General features: G+C 44.7%; 1 protein-coding gene across 2 annotated transcripts in view; it reads left to right on the forward strand.

Annotated features, from left to right (window-relative positions):
* Nucleotides 1-4,906, forward strand: part of LOC138551425 (zinc finger protein 33B-like) — a 51,181-nt gene extending 46,275 nt beyond the window's left edge. For both annotated transcript variants that reach the window (XM_069642485.1, XM_069642486.1), the window contains one exon: nucleotides 1,884-4,906. In XM_069642485.1, coding sequence (XP_069498586.1) covers nucleotides 2,443-3,774 — 1,332 coding nt within the window. In that variant the 5' untranslated portion in view covers nucleotides 1,884-2,442 and the 3' untranslated portion in view covers nucleotides 3,775-4,906. The remainder of the gene's footprint in view (nucleotides 1-1,883) is intronic.
* The last annotated feature ends 22,328 nt before the right edge of the window (nucleotides 4,907-27,234 follow it).

The following is a 27,234-nucleotide window of genomic DNA, read 5'->3' on the forward strand; positions in this document are numbered from 1 at the left end:
CTTTTTGAAATACTAATCACTACACAATAAAAATCATATGAAACCTTTACTTTTTGTGGCACTTGAGAAATATATAACAACCATATACTGCATTTGTATAAACAATTAGGAAGGGAAATGGGATGATAGTTGGGATTTGGAGGGAGGCGTCTACGAAACACTTTGCCTCATTGCCAAACATGTCATTCTATCAGTCTGATACAAGCTTGATCTTTCTGTCAATTCTGGGGGAGAATTATTTGTTTGGAGTTTATTTGGGTTTAAAGTCAATGGGCCTCATTACAACTCAGGCGGTAAGGGGTTTACGGCAGCGTAAACAGCGCCGACCCTTACCGCCTGATTCCGAGGTCCCTTAGCGCCATGGCGGATTTAACACCTGCTTTTAGCAGGTGTTAAAATCCATGGCGCTAAGGGACCATGTTGTTAATTACGCCACCGTAATTTACGGTGGCGTAATTAACGCCTTCCCCACTCCCATTATGCCCTATGGGGCAAAAATGGGAATGGGGAAGGGTAAATGGGGATTGGGGACTTACCGCCCCGCCGACCTCGGAATGGGGCGGTAAGTCCGCCAACCACCATGGCGTAAACGTAGTTTACGCCATGGTGGTAAAGGTACGACCCAGGCGGTAACTTACCGCCTGGGTCGTAATGAGGCCCAATGGTTGTAGTGCTATTCTCACTATGGGAAGAGACTGGTGTTTTTTTCTTTAAATCTCAATACAGCCCTCTTATTCGTCAATAGTGCTATTGGTTATACATTTGTGTTCAGTGCAATATACATTTGCCCAAAGGTAACTAGGAGGTCATCACTAATGACATAATAGACTGGTCAAACAAGGTGTCTGATTGGTGATAAAATTGCTGACCTAGTGTCTGTGGACCTAGTGTCAAACACCTGCCCTTATCATTTGTATCGGGAAATTGGGAGCTTTCATGTACATTACTGAAGTAATAAAATGATAGAACAATATATGCATTGTCCTGATGATTAAAATATCCACATGAAATGTTTTCTTCTCCCTGGCTGTATGATTGATCTTTTACATTCTTTTGGCTACTGAACGGTTCTATATAAAATTAATCACATATCACCTCTATTATATTTTATCATTCGAGAGCCACTACTCTGACAGCTATTAGGGTGCCTTTCCCAATAGATGGCACTTCACAGTCTTAATACGTACAATGTGAGTAACTAAGTAATGCACATCACTACTACTGAGAGCCAGGCATTGGTAAGTGTGGGTGTACTCCCACTTTTACATCACTGGCACAAAAATGTCCTTTTCTTACGTAACATACATGGCCTTCTTAGAAGCCAAAATAGTGGCGAAACTCATGTCAAGGATTATTGAGGATAAGAATTTTGAAAAACAAACTAAAAGAGGATGAGGATTATTAAAGACTAGACTAAAATGAAAGTAACAATTTTATTATGAATAGAAGATGTAAGAAGGACCAATTGTGGACTTAGAAATAAGCAGAATTGACGCATTTGAAAACCAGAGGATGACTGTGAACATTGAATTTGAAGTAAGCACTGCAATATTTGGAAATTGAAACCATTTAAGAAGCAGTGGAAGTGATAACTGAACAGCTGAAATCTACTGTTATTAAGCAAAAGGCAAAATTTACACTAGAATACCCACACTTATCAATGCCTAAATCACTATTTAGAAATAAGAGCAGTTTATTTCTGGTGGATTACTAAGCAGCAAAAGGCCAAACAGGAAGCTACTAATGTTATATGTATGTACTTGAAGAAATATATAACTGCTCCTTAATATTTTGCAACTACTGAGAACAGTCGGCCTGTTAGTGATGCCTGCGACTGTGAACATGCTGAAACTAATAATGTGTTTTTCCTTTTTCTTCAATAGGTGATTGATGTCCCAAAAACATAACAAGATTGATTGTTAAATTGTCTGGACTAATGCAGTGCGACAATTCATTGCTACAATATGAAATTTCCTATCATCGTGGAAGCGGACAAGTTTGTGGTCCAAATTTGTTTTTAGATTATTCAGGAATTGAGATTGAGAAGCCTATAGATTACATGATGGGTTTCATCCATTCCGCACACGTGTAGTATCCAGCAACACCAAGCTAGAATACATATCTAGCATTACAGAGCAATTATAACAACATTGCTTGGTGTGCAGGAAGACCAGACTTTTTCTTGTGCCTATTCCTGAGAGAACACAAGCGAATGCTATTTTATATATGTTCTGAATGTGAGACTAGTTTACGAGATTTTGCAAAACACCTGTAAATGGTCGAACAGTATCCATGCACTGAATATTCTTTCAGCCAGAAGAAACATCTTTCTGTCGCTATAAAAGACCTACACATGGGAAAGCTCATCTGCACTGTGAATCTGGGAAAAAGTTAAGTAGACCAAGTCAACCCGACAAATTAAACTGGCGATAAACCTTACTAATGTACAGAATGTGTGACAAAGGGCCACCTAATGAATATATTCATTTCCCACGTGAGAACATCAGTGAAAAACCGTATCAGTGCACTGAATTTGGGAATAAAGATATGCTTATTTCCCCCCAGAGGACACATTCAGGTGAGAAACCTCATGAGTGCACAGAATGTGGGAAATGGTTTGCTAAGAAGGGGCATCTTACTGAGCACCATAGAACACATACAGGTGAGAAACCACATGAGTGCACTGAATGTGGGAAATGGTTTGCTCAGAAGGGACAGCTTACTCGGCACCAGAGAACACATACAGGTGAGAAACCTCATGAGTGCACTGAATGTGGGAAAGGATTTACTGAGAATAGAGAGCTTACTATCCACCAGCGAACACATACAGGTGAGAAACCTCATGAGTGCGCAGAATGTGGGAAATGGTTTGCTCGGAAGTGGCATCTTACTCAGCACCAGAGAACGCATACAGGCGAGAAACCTCATGAGTGCACTGAATGTGGGAAAGCTTTCAGTCACAAGGGAGGTCTTATTTACCATCAGTTCTCACATACAGGTGAGAAACCTCATGAGTGTACTGAATGTGGGAAGAGCTTCTTTTTGAAGAGACCTCTTACTCTCCACCAGAGAACACATACAGGCGAGAAACCGTTTCAATGCACTGAATGTGGGAAAGCTTTCAGTCACAAGGGAGGTCTTATTTACCATCAGTTCTCGCATACAGGCGAGAAACCTCATGAGTGTACTGAATGTGGGAAGAGCTTCTTTCTGAAGGGACATCTTACGCTCCACCAGAGAACACATACAGGTGAGAAACCTTTTCAATGCACTGAATGTGGTGAAAGGTTCTGTCGGCAGGAAGGTCTTATCCACCATCAGTTCTCACATACAGGTGAGAAACCACATCAGTGTACTGAATGCGGGAAGAGCTTTATTCGGAAGGGAAATCTTATTTCCCACCTGCGAATACACACAGGCGAGAAACCTCATAAATGTACTGAGTGTGGTAAGAGTTTCATTAATAAGGGACGTCTTATCTGTCACCAGAGAACACATACAGGCGAGAAACCTTATCAATGCACTGAATGTGCGAAAGCTTTCAGTCAAAAGGGAGGTCTTATTTCCCATCAGTTCTCACATAGAGGCGAGAAACCTCATGAGTGCACTGAATGCGGGGAAAGGTTCTGTCGAAAGGAAGGTCTCCTTTACCATCAGTTCTCACATACAGGCGAGAAACCTCATAAGTGCACTGAATGTGGAAAGAGTTTCATTCTGAACAGGGATCTTATTCGTCACCAAAGAACTCATACAGGTGAGAAACCGCATCAGTGAGATCAATAACCTAAATGGGCACCAGACAAAACATGCATGCAACAGTTTATTTCATGGTAATAAATGTGGGTAATACTTCACTACGCAGAATGTTCTTATCTGCCTTGAGAGAGGCCATGCATGCAAGGGTCCATTTCAGGGTAGTGAATGTGGGAAATACTACACTATGCAGAATGCTCTTATCTACAATGAGAGAGGACATGCCTGCGAGGGTCCATTTCAGGGTAGAGAATGTGAGAAATACTAGGCAGGATGTTCTCATTTTCAATGAGAGGACATGCCTGCAAGGGTCATTTTCAGGTTAGTGAATGTGAGAAATACTACGCAGGATGTTCTCATCTTTCATGAAAGAGGACATGCCTGATAGGGTCTGTTTCAGGGTAGTGGATGTGGGAAATACTTACTATGCAGGATGATCTTATCTGCCATGAGAGAGGACATGTCTGAGAGGGTCCATTTCAGGGTAGTGAATGTGGGGACTACGGTAGTATGCAGGATGATTTTATCTGCCATGTGAGAGGACATGCCTGCGATGTCTATTTCAGGGTATTGAATGTGGGAAATACTTCACTATGCAGGATGTTCTTCTCTGCCATGAGAGAGGACATGCATGCAAGGGTCTAGTTCAGGATAGTGAATGTGGGAAATACTACGCAGGATGTTCTCCCCTTCCATGAGAGAGGACATGCCTGCGAGGGTCCATTTCAGGGTAGTGGATGTGGGAAATACTATGCAGGATGTTCTCATCTTCCATGAGAGAGGACATGCATACAAGGGTCCATTTCAGGATAGTGAATGTGAGAAATACTAGGCAGGATGTTCTCATCTTCCATGAGAGGACATGCCTGCAAGGGTCCATTTCAGGGTAGTGAATGTTGGAACCACTACGCAGGATGTTCTTATCTTCCATGGGAGAGGACATGCATGTGAGGGTCCATTTCAGGGGAGTGAATGTGGGAACTACTTCACTATGCAAGATGTTCTTATCTGCCATTAGAGAGCACATACCTGCGAGGGTCCATTTCAGGGTAGTGAATGTGGGAAATACTTGCTACGCAGGATGTTCTTATCTGCCATGAGAGAGGACATGCATGTGGAGACATCTCTGTTACAATTGAAGCTTCAGAGTGGAGGGAACACTTCAATGATGCTGAGGGTAGAATGTCTGTTGATTAATACTGTGGACAACTTGTCACCACAGCTGTTCAGTTTCCTTTGGCACATAAATAGTGGCTGGTTATGATTAGTTGAATCATTTCAAATGCATCCCTTCTGGAATATTCTGAAGGGAGACTGTACCCTCTGTGTTGAGAAACCCATTCAATGGAACACTTTGCCTGAGACCCTAAGGAAACTATAGACCCTCAATGGATATCCTGGGGAACTGTTCTGCAAATTCATTACCAAGAGGCTGCTTAGCACTAAATAATCATTGTATACTCGGTACTACAGAACATATACACATGAGAAACCGCATCAGTGAATGTGGCAATCTTTTAGTATTCTCTTGGAATTATCGGGTGCCCTTGATACCATTGCCCATTAGATCCTACTTAGTCTAAGGGACTCCACCTGCTCCTTTATTACAATAATTCCAGGCTAATGGACCATAAGCATCCATGACACCTCATTTGATATCACAGTCTCTGCTTAAAATATGTGGCATTACCAGGGTTCTGCCTGTTGTGGCTGGGGGGTTTTAACCCCTGCTCTTAACATTTTAAGCTTTGCCCCATGGTCAGACTAATCTACTCCTCCAGCTTCAGATTCTACTGGCACAACACTATTATCCTCTGAGGCTTAGTTTGGAGATCAGCAAAACCTTCATTAATGTTCAGAGCTGTCTGTCAACCATGAGCAGGTGAATATATTCTCACTGTCTAAAGCTCAACCCAGACAACACTGGTATATTAGTTGTTTGGGTTGCAGTTGGAATTCATCCCTGAACCCCTTCTGTGTTAGGTGCTCTAGCCAGCTACCTGGGTGTTAATATTGACTGTTGGCACTCACTTGTCCTCAGACAAAGTAAATGGCAGTATATTGTAAGTTCTAAATCTCTTGTTTCAGAAGTAGCCAGGTGGAATAGCCTTTTTGATTGTTCACTCCATATATCTGGAATGCCCTTGGTCTAAGATTGCACGCCACCCAGATCATGTGACCATCAGATGCTTGCTGGAGGCCTCATCCCCCATTTTTGATAGCAGTTGCTTCATTTTTTCTTTATTGTCTATGTTTTAATGGCTGCTTGCTATCCAAACCCATAAACCTCTGGGTGAACAAGTGCCATAGAAAATTATTTTTTATTTTATATAAAAGAAGGCAGCTGATAATACCTGCTTTTCTATAAACTTGCAAACAATGGGCACACATGTGCCAGCCGTCCTGCTTTCACCCACTCAGCTGTATGGAGATGTTCAGCCCAGTGATGCCAGCCATGCAGTACCTCAGGAAGGTGTTATACAGGCAGAAGTGCCTGACCTGTAGAGAAACTGTAAAGTAACATGCAATGCACGCCCAGGTGCCAGCCGTCCTGCTTTCACTCACTCGACTCCATGGATGTTTTCAGCCCAGTGATACCAGCCATGCAGTACCTCTGGAAGGTGTTATACAGGTATAACATTCTGACCCGTAGAGAAACTGTAAAGTAAAAATTCATATTTAACTTTACACTAATTTCAATGTGCAAAGAAGTGTGAACTACAAATAGAACTGGTTTAGCTGCAGTATGTTTCTATTTAAGTTTTAAAATGGGAATGACTTACATTTATACACGCTCACAAAGTAGTTTTAATTTCAACTTCAAAACATATGGAGTAACATTTTCCAAATTCAAATTATGTGGAACCCTCTTTAATACAATTGGAGAAAGATGTATTCTCACATGGCTGATTGGACTAAGCTTGGCTCAATACACGTGCAAAGGCAATGTTCATCAAGGGGGAAACCTGGAATCTCCAACATTACTCCGGAAGTCAGAATGTGCAAGACATGCGTGCCCCACATGGAATGCCCTTCTAGCCGAACACTGCCTGGAATCTCCAACATTACTCCTGAAGTCAGAATGTGCAAAACATGCATGCCCCACCTGGATGTCCTTCTAGCCGAACACTGCCTGGAATCTCCAACATTACTCCTGAAGTCAGAATGTGCAAAACATGCATGCCCCACCTGGATGTCCTTCTAGCCGAACACTGCCTGGAATCTCCAACATTACTCCAGAAGTCAAAATTTGCAAGACATGCACGCTCAATCTGGAATGCCCTTCTAGCCGAACACTGCCTGTAATCTCCACCATTACTCCGGAAGTCAGAATGTGCAAGACATGCACGCTCCACCTGGAATGCCCTTCTAGCCGAACACTGCCTGTAATCTCCACCATTACTCCGGAAGTCAGAATGTGCAAGACATGCACACTCCACCTGGAATGCCCTTCTAGCCGAACACTGCCTGTAATCTCCACCATTACTCCGGAAGTCAGAATGTGCAAGACATGCATGCCCCACCTGGATGCCCCTTCTAGTGGAACACTGCCTGGAATCTCCAACATTACTCCGGAAGTCAGAATGTGCAAGACATGCATGCCCCTCCTGGAATGCTCTTCTAGCCGAACACTGCAGTGTTTCTCCTTTTGCAGAAAATTGCAGGGTCCTCACTAGTGTCCAAAACTATTGCCTGTCTTTATTGCAGCGCTTACGATATTGTACCTCCATGTGCTGACCCGAGGCAAGAGGACTATTTCATAAAGGAAGATGTATGTCCACTTTCAAGGCACTACTTTTTAAGAAATTGGCTTGGTGTGAAGGGTGCATGGAGAGGATGTGAAGTTTTGCATTAAATGACATGGAAATCATTTTTAAAAGTGACCTTTGTGTATAGAGTAGTAAGGGCAAATGAAATAGAAATCTTCACTGGGTTGTGAGGCAATATAACATGTGTACATTTGAAAATGAAGTGGCCCATTTCTGCCTTAAATGAAAGGGTTTTAGACATAATGGGCCTCATTACGGGTTGCCGCCGGACTAACAATGGTTCTGGCTTCTGATATCCCAGTACCACCGGGCCATTACAAGTCCTGGTGGGCCGGGGGTCAGGTGGCGAAATATGACTCTTTCCACTAAAGATAAGTTCGCCTCTGCAGCCTCCACCTACAAATCCGCCATCTTAAATGCTAAAAAAGAGATCTATAACATGAGAATACAAAATGCCAAATCTGGCACCAAAGAACTATTCTCTATACTAAGGGAACTCGAATCACCCCTGCCTCCTTCAGAGGACTGCATTAAAGACAAGGCCTGGTGCAATAATATCCAGCTGCCCCTCGCTAATAAAATTGCCCTCCTACAAACTAAGATAGAAGCAAAAAAAGCTAGCCTTGCCTCCAAGCAGAACACCAGCAGTAAAATAAACCACACCACCCCTAATTGCCCTTCCTTCCACTTCTCACCAGTCACAGAAGAGGAAGTAATCAAGATAATCGCCAGTCTCAAACCATCCAACTGCAAAGGTGACATTTGTCCCGCCTCCGTCATCAAAGACGGGGCTAATGAGTTAGCACCTCTCATCACCTCCTTGAGCAATGCTTCCTTCAAAAACTCAGTGGTCCCCAATAACCTTAAAGAAGCGTGGGTCCTACCCCTGCTCAAAAAACCCAACCTAGACCCCAACGTTCCCACAAATTACAGGCCCATCACCACAGTCCCATTTCTCCTCAAAATCTTAGACAGGGTTGCCTACCTCCAAATACAACAACATTTGGAAGACAACAACCTCCTAGGCCTGCAGCAATCCGGCTTTAGACAAAGGCACGGGACTGAAACTGCCCTCTTGGATCTAAAAATCCAAATGGATGATGCCAAAGATAAGGGCAAACTGGCTATCTTGCTCTTGTTGGATCTATCTGCTGCCTTCGATCTGGTTGACCACCAGATCCTCACTCAACACCTCTCCTCGGCTGCTGCATTCTCTCAGAATGCCACTAAGTGGATCCGGTCATTTTTGTCTGACAGGTCGACTAGGGTCTTCGCCCCCACCGCGGCTGCGGACCCTATCCCAATCACATATGGAGTGCCCCAAGGCTCCTGCATTTCCCCCACACTTTACAATATCTTCACAAAGCTCCTATTTGACCGTCTTGACGATCTGGGTGTCAGCTACACTAATTATGCAGATGACACCCAGGTCCTCATCACTCTCACTGGCAGCTTTGAAGAGGATGTCGCAAAGCTTAATGAAATCTACTTAGAAATCCAAGCCTGGATGGCCACACACAGTCTTTGCCTAAACGACGATAAGACAGAATTGCTTATCGTAGGCTCCCAGGCTCGCCTCAACAAACTGGACCAAAGGTATCAATCCTTTACCATTGATGGCAACATCATAAAAGTCTCCAAAGAGGTCAAAACACTAGGTGTGTACCTCGACTCCACCCTGTCACTAAAAAAACAAATAAACTCCACCATCTCTGCCACCACCTACACCAATAAACTGATCAATGCCTGTAGGCCTTTTCTCTCCACCTCTTGTTGCCTCAACCTATCTAGAGCGCTGATATTGTCTAAAATAGACTATTGCAACACACTCTACCTAGGCACTACCACAAAAAACTTGAACAGGCTCCAGATCCTGCAAAATAATGCACTAAAAGGTGCCCTTAACCTCCCGCGCAAGGCTCACATATCCACGGCCAGCAAAGAAGTCCACTGGCTCCCGATCCGCGACAGAATCAAGCTAAGAACCCTGGTCATCACCCATAAGTGCCTGTTACGCACCGCCCCTCGCTACCTCTCAGACAAATTCGCTAGACATTGCTCCACTAGACCCACCAGAACCCCTTACCAGCACCAACTAAAGATCCCCAACTATAACCTAAAAACAGCAGAAGGTTCAAGCTTCCCAGTGCTCGCAGCACAATGCTGGAATACCCTCCCTCTTGCAATTAGATCGGAAGCCGCATTCTGGCCATTCAGAGCCATGGTGAAATCATGGTTACTACATAAACATTCAATCTCTCAATGACACGTTCTGCCAGCTGCCGTTCGCCACCATGTAGTAATGTTCACCCTGGCTTTATCCGATTCAGGACCACCCTGTAACCCGGTCCTCACCCTCCACTGTAACTATCTTGTACCCTGTTCTCTGTATACTTTATTCTTGTATGTAACTACTCAGAGCCTGGACTAATGTATGCTCTGACTGGTGTATTAAGGTGTTTGTGTAACGATATGTAACTCTGCTGTGCACATGATTATGCGCCCAGCTACCTGAGGGTTCGGACGCGCTTTATAAATAAACAAACTAAACTAAACTATGTTAGTCCCCATCGGAAGCACTGGCACCGTTAGTAACGGTGCCGATGCTTCGTGACAACTGTGCCTACCGAAGCCAATGCGCCCGGCAGGTCAGAACTGCTGCACGCAGCAGGAGGCGCAGTTGTCGTCTGCCGGTCCGGAAAGTGTGCTGGTACGTTGCTACCGGCACCCTTATTTCCTTACCGGCAGACATGTAATGAGGCCCAACGATGATATAGCTGTTCTCTCTAAATTCCAAGAAGGAATAGTGAACAAAAATGTTTACCAAATGAAATTGATCCTGGATAAGCTGACATGTCGAAATTAGACTCTACCGACCTAACGTCATAAACTGAATGAGAAGCTGATTATAAGAATATTGAGCTGTAGACAAAATGTCATTATGCATTAAAATTCAAAATAAATGGCTAGTACCTCCATTTGTATGTTAAATTGATTCCTTTTTTCTGGCTTCACTTTTGTGTAAACTGGTTCCTGGAGCAGAGGCCATCTTTTAAGCATCCTCGATCGCACCAACAGCTTCAATATTCACAAATACAACTTACCCAAAAGTCCGGTTCTCCCCATTCCTCATAAATTCCTTTAATAAAGGGCACTAGGGCAGTAATCCATTTTTGGTCGTTGTCCATTACCAACCATTTCCAAAATTCATTTGACATCACAAATGCATTCACCAAAACCAGGACATATTCTAATACAAAACCTCTGAAAAATGTATAAAGCAAATTCCTTGCATAGTTACACACTGTTATTGCATGTTTCCAAGATGCCTTGTATATTACAGAAGCGACACAATTCTCTTAACAAACCTTTTCTCGGGCTCCAAAATGACATTGTATGCAATTGATTGATTCTGATTCTCATAAATACAAACCGATACTTCTGATTCGGGAAACGTTTTAAATATTCCAGCAAAGTGTTTTATTTCCTTACTGTACCTAATGTATTCAAGGAAGTATGTTTCATTTTCTTGCATTGTTGAACCAGGTCAGACTAACGTACATTTTGCTTAAATCTGGGATTTTCATTCAGTTCTAAAACTATTTAGCACCCCAGAGGCTTCTCTTTGGAGAATATCTTTCAGGGAGACATAAAGGGACCCCTTTGGTGGGTCTAGTATTTTATTCTGCAGTGTCACTTGCCTAGTACATACGAGTGATAATGACTGCAGCCCCTATTCCAAGAGAATGAGCCCCATTGGGGTACACTTGTTGAGGCTCAGTAAACCCTTCCAAAAGAGACCTTCCAAAATATTGATATCCTTATCATTTAGTGTATCTACGCTCACTATCCCATAGAGTAAGGAGGGTACCCCTTTTTGTTTGCGTGTCTGGAAAACAAGGAAAAAGCCATGTGTTGAAGAATGGCTAGTACATGTGCAGCTCTTTTCGTGTTTTGAGAAGATCAAATTTGGCAAATTGCATAGAGATGAAACTTATAATGAACAATGGAGTCTTTTTAATGACTTTTATGTTTAATATTTGGCTGGAGTTTAGTTGTTTGTTTTATTTCCTTAAGAGTGTGTGAAGGGGAAGGGTTGAGAGGGGGGGGGTTAGTGCTGTGTTATGTTGTGTGTCTTGTGTTGGTATGTGTGTTATTGGTATCTTTGACAATATTGTATCAAAGTTTTGTTTAACATTTTAAAAATCCTGTGGATATTCTCCTTATTGTTTATGCAATCTGTTTTTGATTTTATTATAAGTTTCATGCTGATTGCCTATCCATTATTTTGTTGCATTGAAATGTTTGTTATCCTGAAATATAACTTTGTTGTTATTTAATTGTTCCTTAAAAGTTAAATAAAGAAAAAAAAAAGAATAAATATTCCAGCAAAGTATTGTATTTCCTTACTGTACCTATGTATTCAAGGAAGTATATGTTTAATGTTCATGCACTGTTTAACCAAATCGGACTAACATACACTTTGCTTAACTCTGGGATTTTCATTAATTTCTAAAACTATTTAGTACACTAGCGGCTTCTCTTTGGAGAATATCTTTTAGGGAGACATAAAGGGACCCCTTTGGTGGGTCTAGTATTTTATTCTGCAGTGTCACTTGCCTAGTACATACGAGTGATAATGACTGCAGCCCCAATTCCAAGTGAATGACCCCCATTGGGGTACACTTGGTGAGGCCCAGTAAACCCTTCCAAAAGAGACCTTCCAAAATATTGAGATCCTTATTATTTGGTGTATCTACTCTCTCTGTCCCACAGAGTAAGGAGGGTAACACTTTTTGTTTGCCTATAAAATTATACCAATGGAATCAGGGTGAATTTGCAAAACTTATACTTGACTTTTTTCACTTCAGCCAATAATGGGATAAGCTTTGTAAGAAGACATTTTGCAACCTCACTTTTATTGCCCTACGTATGTCATATAGTGTCAAGTCGCAAATGTAATATTGTCAATATTCCAATTATACCCCACACTTATCTTCCCCTTTTTAAGAGACAAGGTGGCTGTTTTGCCCATATTTCTGTAGTATCCAAAAGGATTGTTATTTGTGAAAACGGGGAAGCTGAAATGTGTGTGCCCAATTTTAAGGGGAATACTCTAATTTCCTCCACCCCTTCAACCAAATATAAATTAAATGGACAGGGGGCTAAAACACAGCCCTGCCTTAACCCACATTTAGTGTTGATTTTTTTTGTTATCAATTCCCTTCCATGTTCAATCATATCTGCATTCCTGTGTCAGAATGAAGAAGAATTGTCGTTTTCAAGAGACCCTCTGGGATTCCCCACCTAAATAATTTATTCCACAGCAAACATCTATTGGTGTTATCAGAAGTAGCATGAATATCTATGAAAAGATGCATGAAGAGGAATCCCCTGCTGATAGACTGTTTTAGTAATAATTTCAGTAAAAATCAATTCAAATCTGTGCCCTTTCCTTTTTTTGAACCCTATTGGGTGCAGCGAGACTCATCCTGAACTGAAAACCCATGACTTCATATGCTTTCAAACCAATGATGCAAAAATCTTGCTTGTGGAATCTAATAATGACATGGGTCTGTAATTCTTGGGTGAGTCTCTGTCCTATTTGTTCTTATAAATAAGAACCATATAGCTCTGATACCCTGAGTCAGTGAGTCTATTTTATATACCTTAATCTGTTTCAAAAGTGATTTCAGTAGTATAGACCAGAGGGAGGGGTTTCCCTTCGACATAAAATCAGTCAACCCATCCAGACCACTAGCTCTAGAATGCTTGCATAACCTCATACTCCTTTGAACCTCTTCAATAGAGACACAACTGTCCCAATTTGAAAGGTCCCCTAGTTTAAAAGTAGGTTTAGGACCTGGCATAAGTCGTAATTTCACCTTTTAAAAATGCGATCCTAACCCAGTTTTCAAAATCCATTTCAATCATGCACAGTCATCCTTTCTAGATTGGAACAACTCTAACGACTCTACCCCCCTCACAAATACATGCGAGGTGCAGGTAGAATCTATAAAAGATCTATGAATTCCCACTCTCCAAGTTGGGCAAGCTTTAATGCCCCCCTTTACCTGGCCATTTAAGATAGGAATGCCCCAGTATTGCATCTGTCTGCCCCATCTAAGACCCCTGCCTCTGTATCTCTTCCCATAGCTTCTTTGGTTCCAAAATTCCTGTGGGCATTCACACTATGTAGGGTGGTTTCCCAAAACCCGAACAAATAAAAACAACTCAATTACATAACAATGCTCGGGGCACCAGATACAAGGAAAACAAAGCTTTATTACATGCAAAAAGACTCGCATGTTTCCCGCAGAACCGACTGGCACGGAGCTCCTCGAGATCAAAGTGTTTTACATCTGTTATGGAGAGAAAAGCTCTGAACATAATAAAGGTTACACCGTCGTCCCACCACGCTCATTGGCTATCACCTATATACAATGCTAATGTTCCCCTATATTCCATGGCCCTATTGTTCAGGCATTATCTAAACACATCCCCTTACACATGTGACTTGTTATAGCATGAGTAGCTCATGCTGTGATTGGTTATTGCATAACTTATTAAATAGGATATACATTAAATTCTCTATGTTGTCATGTGATAAGAACCTGCCCGATTCAGCAAGATCAAAGTGAGGATAATGAGGCCAATCCTGCTTGATCTTGATATAATGAACCTTCTCTTCATACCGCACACTGTGGCACCCACAGATGGCCTCCTAGACCTTCGTATTAAAGTACTGGCATCACCCTTTAGCTCGTCCCGTCCCAATCCAAGGCACCATCCTGGTGAACTCCCCGTCCATTTCTGTCTGAGAACCCAGGTGCCTATGCAGGATGCGATTGGGGCACCATTCGTGCATCTGAATGTCTTATATTTATTTTTTCTCAGGGCGGCAGCCTGCAGTTCAAATGAGATGGCCACACCACGGGGAGGGCAGCAGTGCTCCTAAATCCCTGTATGGCCATTGACCCAACAGAACCTTGTACCCCTCGTCGTCTTAATTACAATCTTCAAAGGGCACATCCCTACTCCTATCTTCCAAACTCACATTCCGTTCCCAGCTTGGCTAGGCCTTGCATCTGGGGCTAATTGAAGTTATCTCACCCGGCTGCTACCTTTGTCCTTGGCTGCATAACTTCGCTCTGGGCTCCTCAGAGGGATGGGGGATTTGCTCTGGGACTAAATAAACACTTCTGGGCTTTTCCAGCTCGGTCCTGTTTTTCACACTTGCAGAAACCCTTTGATTACCATGACTTCAGCTTCCAACATGGTAGAACTCCTGCTCATTGGGCCTATAGTCCACCTTTTTACCTCATCACATTCTCTTCCCTTCAACGAATTTCAGCCCACCTATGTCCAATGTGTCGCTATCGTCAGGCACTTACGCATCCTACTTCATGTTATCCTATTTTGGACCTCTGCATCTGCAACATATATACATTGTTGGCCTTTTGGTATAGCTATATTTATGCTCTAATATGTGTCAAATGGAACTACATCAAATGCATGTGCATTCTACTGCGTGAATCTAAAGCAAGCATTGCTCCTCTCATTCTAACAGGTTTTTTGCACCCTAAGTCTGTTCACTTGCGCGGGACGTGGAACCTGCATCCTGGCCTCCTCCCCAACACTACCCCCTTTTATTTTTATTTTTTTGATTGATATTTTATTTCTATCGTGCTCGTACACAAGTGTTTCAGAGCGCAGCAAGGCAAGGGAGGGGAACAGGGGAGAACAAAACAGCGATCTTACTAGGCCCAGTGACATTGAGAACGCGCAAGTGCATGGAAGAGGGGGAGCGGAAAAGTGGAAAGTGCGAAGCAGAGGCGACCCAGATAAATAACCATAAATAAACAGTGGTAATGCAGCCAGCAATTTTCAAGTGCTAGGTTTAAGGCAGAAGACAGGGTAGGTCTGATAAGTGCAGGAAGAATGTATGGGTACATATACAGACCCCAGTGCAAGGGGTAGCCCGCAGGCAGTGCGGGAGGGTGGCAGGGTGAGTAGGTACCTGGGCCCAAAAGACAGAGGGTGGCCAGGTGCACGGTGCCAAGAGAGAACAGAACAGCAGGGGAGGGGGAGAGCGAAGGCAGAAGAAAAGAGGAAGTTCTTGAGGAGCTTCCTGAACCGGAGATGGTTCTCGCCAAGTTATAGAGTGGCAGGGAAGATGTTCCAGAGGGAGGCCCCAGCCGAAGACAGAGCTTCTCCAGTAGCTCACCCTGCAGCTTTTATTCTCCTGCAATCATAAGTCTTGGGCACCCATACCTTACACACGTGGTGCAAGCTTTGTCTCATCTGTGCATATTCGTTGGGTGTGCAGTTCATAAAGCATCATTCCCCTTCCGGAAGATCCACACAGTGCTCCAAAGTAGTTGTCAAGATGCAGTGGAGGATATGACAGTGTTCCCGGTGGAACCACAGGCCTTTCTATCCTTACCATTCTTGGTACCTGTAACGCTCACCTGACTCCCACGGAGGTGCTGGCCTGGTTTGGATTGCTGTGGCCTCTTCTAGGGTGATGCGCAGGACTCGGAAGATGGAATGGACCGGACCCACAAATCTGGCTTGTCTGGCTCGTAGAAATATCCTTCTGTGTGTGAAAAGGGAGTATTAACAATCTGCGGGATAATGCGTAGGCCTCCCACTCCCCTTCTCACCCTCCACGAAACCCTTCTGCGATTCCCCGTGACGTCTCACCTTAGGGTCTGAAAAGACGAGCTCTCCATCCTGCTTCTGATGCAGGGGCACGTTGTTATCCAGTTACTTCACTGGATCTCGGATTGGTGAGAGTTCAGGTTCGCTTGACTTTTCCGGTCAGGTATCGTAAGAATTCTGTTGCAAGTTCAAGCTTTAAATAACCATTGTCTGTTTTCTCTATTTCAGGTGCTGAATGAAGATTTCGAGTTAGGGAATGGAACCGTCGAAGGAAAATTCTGGTGAGTTTTTGATGAGTGGTTCCTCTAGTGTTCTGGCATTAATGCACTAATGCTTGTGTCTTTTTCCCCTTAGGGGACGGGGTTCGGAAATGCCGAAGATGCGCTGCCGACCCGAAGTGAGAAGAGATGTCCCAATAATTATCAGGTAAGTCTTTGATGAGCGTTCCGCTAATGTCCTTGCATTCGCTCACTAATGCTAATGTCTTTTTCCCCTTAGGGGCTGGGGTTCGGAAATGCTGAAGAAACGGCGCCGACCCGAAGTGAAGAGGGATTGACCCAACAGGTAAGTCTTATGGTGGAAATTAAGCCTTTCTTATTCTCTTCCCTAGCTCACCTTTGTTCTTGTCTTTTTCTCCTTTAGGCGCTGAAATGTGGCGGAAGATCCAGATGGTCGCTGATGGGCAAGAAGGCGCCTAGTAAAGGTGAGTGGAATGCTGCGCTGCAGCAAGCTATGCAATGTGCTTTTAAAAATGAATGTCTTCCCTTTAGGATCGTCGGCGAGATGACTCTGGAATGCGGATTAAGCAGGTAATGTCTCTTCTTTCTCCTGTTCTCCTCTCGTCTCCCTTTACAGGTGTTCCAGGATGCTGTCAGGCGTGGCTGGAGTCCGGATGCAGGAGCAGACACGGTGAGCGTCCAGCTGCTAGGTGCAGAACAATGCGAAGCGTGAGTTGCTGCTTGGGCGTGGCTTAAATAGCCTTCAAAGTAGTTCCAGGTATGTATTCTTCCTCTAAGGTATGTATTCTTCCTCCGGCCACACCTGTGTGGTAAAGTAGTCCCATAGGTAAAATAGTCCCATTTAGGCCTCTAGGTGGCCTGGATGTTGCAGCACGGTCTGCATCAGGTAAGTTCACACCAAGCACTTCTTAACACAAAGTCATCCTTTATGAGCCTGGCGCCTATGGCGCCTGGACTGTTGTCCAACATGAGCTGAGTCCAAAGGGCCCCTACCTGGGGCCGCTGGGACTTCCCTCGGGAACATGATGTCTGCCTCTGGGGTTGCTGGGCCCGGTCTGGCTCCTTGGGGGTAGGCATCATGACAGTACCTCCTTCCTATCTCACTTCTCTGTCTGTGTGCATTCTTTGCGAGTGCAGGAGCCTTACTGGTTGTGATAGAGACCATCATTTTTGCTCCTTTAGGTATAGACTTGGATCAACCCTGCAAAATCATCTGGCACAAACAAAATATCACCAGAAGAAAAACAATGATGGGAATCAGCAGCTTTACAGCTATTTCTAACCACGTAAGGGCCCAGGAAAACATAAAATCGAACCAGTTGTCTACCTTTACACCTGCTTCTTTCTCCATCATGATGCATATGTTGTGGAGGGCCCCAACAGCATGCGACAAGGATCCATGGCCAAGCCATTTGGAGGGGTGTATGTGCAACAGGACAGTCCAATGTTCGTGTACACTGCCCCGTCCATAATTCAGTCTTGCTGGAATTTAACCCGTCCTCTGTCTGGTTCACTATCTGAATCATCTCTCACCTGGTTATTTGCAGCCATCTTGCATTGGATGCAGTCTGGGTGCCAGGTACAAGAAAGGGAGGTAAAACATGTTTTTGTGAAAAGTTGATATTGATCTGGCACCGCTTTGAGCCTGTCAGAGGAATCTTGGGATAGGAAGTTGCATCTTCTGTGGCAGAAAACTACTAGCAAATGACAGGACCACTTAAGAAGTGGGAGTTTGGTAGTTACTGAGGGTGACAGGTTGACCACAGACAGGTGAGCATTGGGCACAATCAAAATGGCTATGAGCAGGCTCACGAGTTAGCATAGGACTCTCCATGATGGTGGCTATACGCGTATTGCCCACAGAACCAATATAAGTCTATCGAGGCAGCAGTGCCCCAAGTAAAATCTCAGATTAAAACAGTCTTGGTTCAATGCAAGTAAGTTTTCCCCTAGGGATATAGTGCCATTTATTCTGAAACAAAACTAGAACTGGGTCTGTAACTAAACCGTACCTGGTTTTTCATTTGTTTTAATCCAGGGGATTTTTGAAACATGCATTGCCCAAATGTTTGACAACCCTTGCCACTATGTCTTCCAGGAACCCCAGTAAACTCCCTGCTGTACAGCTGGCTACCCCTGGCAATCCTATCTGGTTGGTGTACAGTGCACCTTCCATCATCAGCAGCGGCCTTATTTGACATTGAGCCTGTTCTTTATTTTCGGCACACTTACTTTCATCGCTGCTGATTATGGTCGCCTGGACAGTGTCCTTGAAACAAGCACTTTTCTCTTCACAAGGCTAGGTATACTAGACTTTGGGCAATAAAGGATGACATTTCTTGTGGAATAAAGAACTTGGGCGCCCCAGAGGCATGGGGTATCAGAGTAAACAAGGCAGCTCTCATTTGACTTTGCTTTCCCCACCTCACGCCGGTGAATGTACCAAATATTTTCCAAAACTGGGTGGTGCATGTCCGCTACAGTTTCTAAAATTACCCCCTTTTATGTATCATGTGCTAGGTCTGCTTCAGTTTCCCTCCTACTCTCTATCACTCCCTTATGTGTTCACTATCTTCATTGATGTATGATGTATGTGTACACCCCCTTTATATACACAAAATATATTACATGTCCTACATAAGGAGACAAAAACACACAATAACAAACCACACAAAATATCCTACACTACATTTGCATCTTGACACCTGTGGGAAAAGAGAAAACAATATGTCCTTATGGCCTAGTGCCTGCCAGATGCTTTATTCCAGTGTATCCAACGCACAGTCTTTATTCACTCTACTCTAAGGAATCAGGGGGAGACGAAGCAGAATCATTGGTACTGGGTGCTTTGTGAACATCAGACAAGTGCACCCAGTAGTTCAGCTCCTTCCCCCGCACCGCGGAAGCCGTACAATATACTACAGTAATCAGGCCTTGATATTCTCTTTCGTACAAAATCCTCACAAAGGATCTAACATAGATCTTCTCTCCTTGGGAAGTTGCTGAGTGATCTATTGTGGGCATGGTAGCCGTCTCTTCTTTTCTTGGAGAAAGCTGTTTAAAGATTCGGGCAATACATTTTGTCAAACATTTCAAATATTCTTGAGTGTCTAAGTGTGTGCAGTATGTGCAGCTATCTCCCCCTCGCGATTTTGTGCGGGGAGAGGTGTTGGTCCCTGCTCGGCTGATTCCTCAAGCTAAACAAAGCCAACGGAAGGCAGTGGAGCCAACTCTTCCCCAAAGTATGTCACAATTTAAGTCGTTTCTACTTTTAGAGTCAGTTTAGGTGCTCAGCTATGCCTTTGGCTTGAGGATGGTATATCAAGCATAACATATGCTTGATCCCTAGGAAGGATCCAATTTCCTTAACTAACTTGTTGAAAAAATGGGGCCTGTTATCTGATTTCAAAACCTCACACACACCCATCGAGGAAATATCTCACACACTAAGAATTTAGCTGCTGACTTAGCATCTGGTTGTGTGCATGGTCCAGCCTCAACCAACAGAAAAAGGACACACAACAATGAGATAATGATAATTACTGCACCTGTTAACAAAATCCACACAGTCATGTGAAGCTCCTTGTTAGGGAGAATTCTCAAAAATGTGCTAATACCCTCCACCCTAGAGACCCCCAGCAACTTTGCAGGATATTGAGGACTTGATTTTTTTTAACCTGAAGAGAGTGTGACCCTTTTGCCCACTCATGTATTTTTGTGTGAATGTTACCTCTGTTTTTCTTTTGGTTATGGATTCTGACAAACTCCATAGGCATCATCTTTTACATTTGTGTCACACAGCACCTTTAGAGCAGTGAGACAGGTAAGTCTTTTAGATTTCCCAAGGTTTAAACACCTTCTCTGGGATAAACTGTTTCCCAGAGCAGTGAAGTGAAATTGACTTTACTTGGCATTGTACTTGCTAGACCCAGCCCACCCTATCTTACAATATAGTGCTGGAGGGGCTACTTATTATCCCCTGTGTCTAAATGCTCATGTAACATTTTTATGTTACCCTTTCCTCACTGAATGGCTGGTGGCAGTGGTTTCGTTCTGAACTGCCATGGTTTGCATTTACCGCGGCTGTTCGCAGCTCCGGTAACGCTAACCGCGGGAACCATCTTTTCCAAAATGGCGCATAGCCATCTTTGACAAAATGGTCCCCGGTCTTCTTTTTTTGCCATATGTTTGTGGAAAGGTCCTTATAGAGCGTTTCTCTGTGTGCCAAACCAGGTTTGATCTCTTTGTTCATTTCGCCTTTGGCGTGCTTCAGGAGGGAAACCCGCCTCTGGCTCCAGAGTGTCTGGGGTAGGCAGGAAGTAAGGGAGGTGCCCGGAACTCCCTGTGCTTAGTCTCCCAGGAGACCCAAATGCACTCTGTGGGGGGGGATTGGCTGGCTAACTGTCCGGCAAGGACAGCCACCCTGCTGGGTGAGTGACAACTAGGCTGGAATGAATGGGAGAGAACAGAATAAAAGGCAAGTCTTTTGGCTTGGAAGGCAGAGTCGACCACTGGAGGAAGGAACCGAAGAAGAGCTTGAAGAGTACGCCTGCTGCAACTCCTCGACCGTTGGTTTGCCCAGCGAAGCCCTGCTGCAGTGCCAAAACGCTAAGTTCGTATCAACAGAGAAGCCCCTGCAAGGACGACTTCTCCCTTTGAGTTGGTGGGACCAATCAACTCCAAAGTAAGCCACCTGAACACCCATCTTGGAGCTGGTTGAATTTCCTCAGAGTTGATGCAGGAAACCATGTAGCTAGGGTGAGGGACACCAGATTGTGTGTGTTACTTTTAAGCTGGCCTAAAGCTTTAGGAAGATCCTCCGGACTCCCACGAAGCAGGACTGACCAAGCCTGAGCTGAGTGCAGGACCCCAGAAGCAAGGACAGTCCACCTTGACAGCCAGGAACTGCGTTGTTGCTATTTGCGATAGCTGAAATGCGCCCTTGGGCTCCCTGGGTGTCTGAATGTTTGAAAAACTTAGATGGTTGGGTTAAGGTTTACATAGTGAACTCTTTTGAAGGAATGAGAAATCTGTTTTGTTGGAATCTATTTTTGATGCCTGCTCTCCTGAGCTGAGACAGCACTTGGCTGACTCTAAAGAGATTGATCCCAAGAAGCTAGCAAAAGCTGCTGACTTGTGGGTTGCCAACAGGGCTACTCACAAGGATTCTGGGGCTACTCATAAAAATGATGAGGGGAAGCAGCACAAGAAAAATGACAGAGAATTCTAAAATCCCCAATCCAAAAGAGGGCCTCAAACATATGAATGGTAAGCCACATGAGAAACCAGGTTAGTCTAGTGAAACCTCTGGTGCCAGCAGACGCCCCCCATTTGTCAAAACATTTGAAAATGTTATGCTTGTGGGTCTACTGACCATGTGAAAGGAGATCACAGATGCAAGGGTAAACCTTCATGGGTCCAGACTGCCTCCTTAGCCTTCATCCCGGATGGAGAAGTACATATGGCAAGTGGAAACTTTCAACTATTGGCTGAAGACCCCATTGGAGTCTCTGCCAGTGTTTCAATAGTGTTCCTGGGTCTGTGGGAACAGCAGAATGTAGATATGTATAACTCTATACCAGATAACACAAAAGAATACTACAAGGACAGTGTACATGTAAATGGTCAGGAGACCCCTACCATTAGAGACACTGCGGCACACATCACAGTGGTGGATGAAACCTTTTTCAAACCTGAGGATGTTACTAAGGCACCCAAAGGTCCCACTAAGCTTGCTGGAGGCCCTATCCATATGGTTCCAATACTACCAGCACTCATCCAGTGCAACAACATGACTGTAAGAATACCTGTTAGTGTACAAAGTGAGGTGCCTGGGAGAGTCCTGTTGGGGAATGACTTAAAAATCCTTGGAGTTGTCTCAAGCACCCCCAGGCCTCCCAGTAAACGGAAGCAGGAGCAGACAAGGAGGGCCAGAGAGCTCACTTTAAATGACTCTCAGTGGGTTGTTACAGAAGAACCTAGAAATCCCAGTCCACTGGAAGAGCCAACTTCTATTTCCAGGAGGAAAGCGACAAAGGGGAAACCCAAGGTCTCAGGAAACAAGAAAGATAGCACTCCTGTGCATCAAACCAGGACATCCCCGAGAGGACAGTCCAAAGTCCAACCTAAGGCTGCTCCACCAGCTGAGGCTGAGGCTGAGTGTGAGATCCAACTAGGAGAGTTTGAGTCAGCTACTGAGGACTCAGAGCTGGAAGAAGACCTTCCCCCTGTTGGAGATATGGATCCTAAAGACCATCCTGAACTGCAGTCTTTACTGGCAGAAGGTGGCCCCTGTAGGGCAGACCTCAGCAGAGGTCAAAGAGAGTGTCCTACTCTTGAAGGACTTTGCCAACAGGCAGCTTCCCAGCTGGAAAGGCAAGAGCCAGGGAAGCACAGGTTATACTGGGAGGATGGCCTCTTCTACAGTGAACCTACTGAGTCTACCCCAGGAGACTACAGGAGACTTGTAGTGCCCCAGGAGGTGAGACATCAGTTTCTACAGTTAGCCCATGAGATTCCTTTAGCTGGTAACTGTTAGGAAGAATTCTCATAAATGGCTGATTTCCCTTACCTAATGAGTCCCTCAGCAGCTTTGCTGGAATTCTAGGATTTCTTTTTTTTCACCTGGTAAGTGTGAGAGCCTTTTTCCCACTCTTACATATGTTTTGCTGTGTGTGTTTTCACTTTTTGTGTGATCTTGAGCACTGGAGCCTCACCTACTACAGGGCCTCATATTTTTCAAGTGTGTCACACAGCACCTTCAGTGCAGTAACACAGGGTTGTCTTTGAGACTTCCCACTAACTCCATTTTCTGGGGCTGACTACTGTCCCCCAGAAAAGGTAAGGTTGCCATTAACTTTATTTTAGTCACTTTAAACCACAGACCCAGTACACCCCATCTTACATGGAGTATTGGAAAGGGTTCATTCTTATCCCTTTTTGTCTGTGGGCCTCATTACGAGTTTGGAGGTAGCCATGGTGCTATTAGCGCCATGGCTGCCTCCAAACTCGTATCAGAGTCTGGGTTCTCTGAATGGGGACTTACCGGGTCATTCCAACCTTGGAGGACCAGGTAAGTCCCCATTCACAAAACCCTTCCCCATTTCCATTTGAGCCCTCATAGGGCTCAATCGGAATGGGGAGGGAGCTAATAGCGGGCCCGTTATTAGCTCTCTGGTCCCTTAGCGGCTCCTGCTAAGAACGGCTGGTTTTACCAGTCGGCCTTAGTGGGACCCGCTAAGGGACCTCAGAATGCAGCAGTAAGGAGTTAACGGCACCGGCATCCTTACCGGTGCCGTTAACCCCTTACCGCTGCACTCGTAATGAGTCCCTGTGTCTCTTGGAGCCTTGTTTCGCTCCCTTTACATCAAGACTTGGCTGGTGGCAGTGGTAACTACCCTAACCTTTCTACTGCGGTTATCTTATATAAACTTGGTAATGTTTTAGGCTATTATATTAGCCTCAAACATAAACCCGCTTGACCAAATACATTTTATTTTGGCTCCAGCTGGGTTTATTCGCCAAATACTGGCACCGCCTTGGTGGAAAGGTGAATTACCGCCCTATTCCAAGGTTGGTGGGGCTGTAATTCCCCCTTCCCCCATTGCCCTTCCCCATTCCCATTTTTGCCCCATAGGGCATAATGGGAATGGGGAAGGTGCCAATTACGGCTCTGCAAATTGCGGTACCGTAATTAGCTGCCTGGTCCCTTTGTGGGTTGGTTTTTAACGCCTGCAAAAAGCAGGCGTTAAATTCCCCAACCCGCAAAGGGAACTCGTAGTAAGGCGGTAAGGTTTTACCGGAACCGGTAAAATACCGGTACCGGTAAACCCTTACCGCCGTCCGTGTAATGAGGCCCATTGTCTAGCAAAGTGCAGGCTGTACAAGACTGGGCCACCCATACTACTCATCCCCAAGTGAGAGCCTTTCTATCTCACAGGTTACTATAGGAACTTCATTGAGAATTATGGAACCATAGCTTCTCCCTTGAATGTGATCTCCTCACACAAAATCCCCAAGAAGGTCAGGTGGAATGAGGAATGTAAGCAAGCCCTTTGTCAAGCTCCAGTCTTGATAGCTCATGACTACAGATGGATGCTTCCAATACAGGTATAGGTGCAGTTCTGAGTCAATTGGATGAGAAAGCCAGGGAACACCCCATCTGCTTCGTCAGTAGAAAACTGAAGGAACCTGTGACAAGGTGGGCAACCATAGAATGTGAATGTTTTGCCATTGATCTCTGAAGAAGTTTAGACCATACATGTATGGTTCTACGTTTGTAATTCAAACAGACCACCAACCCTTCAGATGGTTAATGCAGATGAAGGGGGAATATCCTAAATTGTTAAGAAGGTCAATCAGCCTACAGGGGTTTGATTTTACCATTGAACAAAGGTCAGCGTGTAATCACCAAAATGCTGATGGTCTCTCCAGAAAGTATGACTGACTGGAGTAAGGAGATTCATCCAGGGGTGCATTAAATCCACCTGTCCCTTAGTCTGGGGGGACGAGTGTTAGGGAGAATTCCCAAAAATGTGCTAATTCCCTCCACCTTAGAGACCCCCAGCAACTTTGCTGGATTTTGAGGACTTAATTTTTTAACCTGGAGAGAGTGCAACCCTTTTTCTCACTCTCTCGTATTTTTGTGTGAATTTTACCTCTGTGTTTCTTTTGGTTATGGAGTCTGACAAACTCCATAGGCATCATCTTTTACAATTGTGTCACACAGCACCTTTAGTGCAGTGACACAGGGAAGTATTTTAGATTTCCCAAGGTTTAAACACCTTCTCTGGGATAAACTACTGTTTCCCAGAGCAGTAAAGTGAAATTGACTTTGCTTAGCATTGTACTTGCTAGACCCAGCACACCCTGGCCCTCATTACAACCCTGGCGTTAAGGGGTTAACAGCGCCGTAAAAGGTGGCGGCGCCGTTAACCCCTTAACGCATGATTATGAGGTCCCTTTGCGGGTTGGAGATTTTAACGCCTTCTTTTTGCAGGCGTTAAAAACCAACCCGCAAAGGGACCTTGGTGCTAAGTACGGTGCCGCAATTTGCGGCACCGTACTTAGCACCTTCCCCATTCCCATTGAGCCCTATGGGGCAAAAATGGGAATGGGGAAGGGCCATGGCGGCATGGGGAATTACTGCATCGCCAACCTCAGAATGGGGCGGTAATTCCCCATTCCGCCATGGCGGAGTCGGTAAGTTACCGGCATGGAACGCCAGGGTCGTAATGAGGGCCCCTATCTTACAATAGAGTGCTGGAGGGGTTACTTAGTATCCCCAGTGTCTAAATGCTCATTAACATTTTTATGTTACCCTTTCCTCACAGAATGGCTGGTGGCAGTGGTTTTGTTCCAAACTACCATGGTTTGCATTTACTGCAGCTGTTCGCAGCACCGGTAATGCTAACCAGGGGAGCCGTCTTTTTCAAAATGGCGCAGAGGCATCTGTGCCAAAATGGTCCCCTGTCTTCTTTTTTGCCATGTCTTTGTGGAAAGGTCCTTCTAGAGAGTTTCTCTGTGCACCAAACCAGGTTTGGTCTCTTTGTTCATTTTGCCTTTGGCGGGCTTCAGGAGTGAAACCTGCCTCTGGCTCCAAAGTGTCTGGGGTAGACAGGAAGTGAGGGAGGTGCCCGAAACTCACTGCGCTTAGTCTCCTAGGAGACCCAAATGCACTCTGTGGGGTTTGGCTGGCTGACTGTCCGGCAAGGACAGCCACCCTGCTGGGTGAGTGACAGCTAGTCTGAAACGAATGGGAGAGAACTGAATAAAAGGCAAGTCTTTTGGCTTGGAAGGCAGAGTTAACCACTGGATGGAGGAACCGAAGAAGTGCTTGAAGAGGACACCTGCTGCAACTCCTGGACCTTTGGTTTGCCCAGTGAAGCCCTGCTGCAGTGCCCAAACGGCATGTTCGCATCGACAGAGAAGCCCCTGCAAGGACGACTTCTCCCTTTGAGTTGGTGTGACCAATCAACTCCAAAGTAAGCCACCTGGGCACCCATCTCGGAGCTGGTTGAAATTCCTCAGATTTGATGCAGGAAACCGTAAAGCCAGGGAGAGGGACACGGTTACGTTTAAGCTGGCCTAAAGCTTTTGAAAGATCCTCTGGACTCCCACGAAGCAGGACTGACCAAGCCTGAGTCCCCTGAGCAGCGTGCAGGACCCCATAAGCAAGGACAGTCCACCTTGACAGCCAGGAACCTCGTTGTTGCTATTTGCGGTCGATGAAACGCGAAACAGCCACTGAAAGTGATGTTTGCTGGTTGCAGTTTTGGCAGTCCCAGTGCATTGCAGGAGTCCCCTGACGTCCTCCCTCTTGTCCCCACGACTGAGGCCCAGGAACAGTGAGATCTGCAGAGCTGCACAGGAACCGAAGTCATCAGCTGCATCTTTTCTTCTTTACCAAGGTACTGTAAAACAAGTCTAAGAGAACTTACCTCTTACTGTAGACGTGCTTGTAACTTCCATAACTCACAAGTCTAATCAGCTTGTGGACCTACATTTGATTCTTCTTTTCATCAAAGACTCCTAAGAACTTGTGCAAACACTTTTCCATTGACTTACCAGAAGTGCTTTATCCTATCCAAGACTTTTGGCCATTGACTTTGGCTTAGCCTATTGAATTGAATGACTCTTCTAGTGAACTCTAAAAGTATCTGCACTGCTTAAGAATATTTGTGGTCTCTTGTGTTCTAATAACCTTTGCCTTTTACAAACTTTTTAGAGTATTCTGAATGCCAACAGTAAGATATTAATGTCCCCAGCACCCTTGTTACTGAAGTAACCTGTGGGTGTAGGTTGTGTCT

The sequence above is a fragment of the Ambystoma mexicanum genome, chromosome 1q, assembly GCF_040938575.1.
Source record: "Ambystoma mexicanum isolate Mex_15411 chromosome 1q, UKY_AmexF1_1, whole genome shotgun sequence".
In the NCBI taxonomy this organism is placed as follows: Eukaryota; Metazoa; Chordata; class Amphibia; order Caudata; family Ambystomatidae; genus Ambystoma; species Ambystoma mexicanum.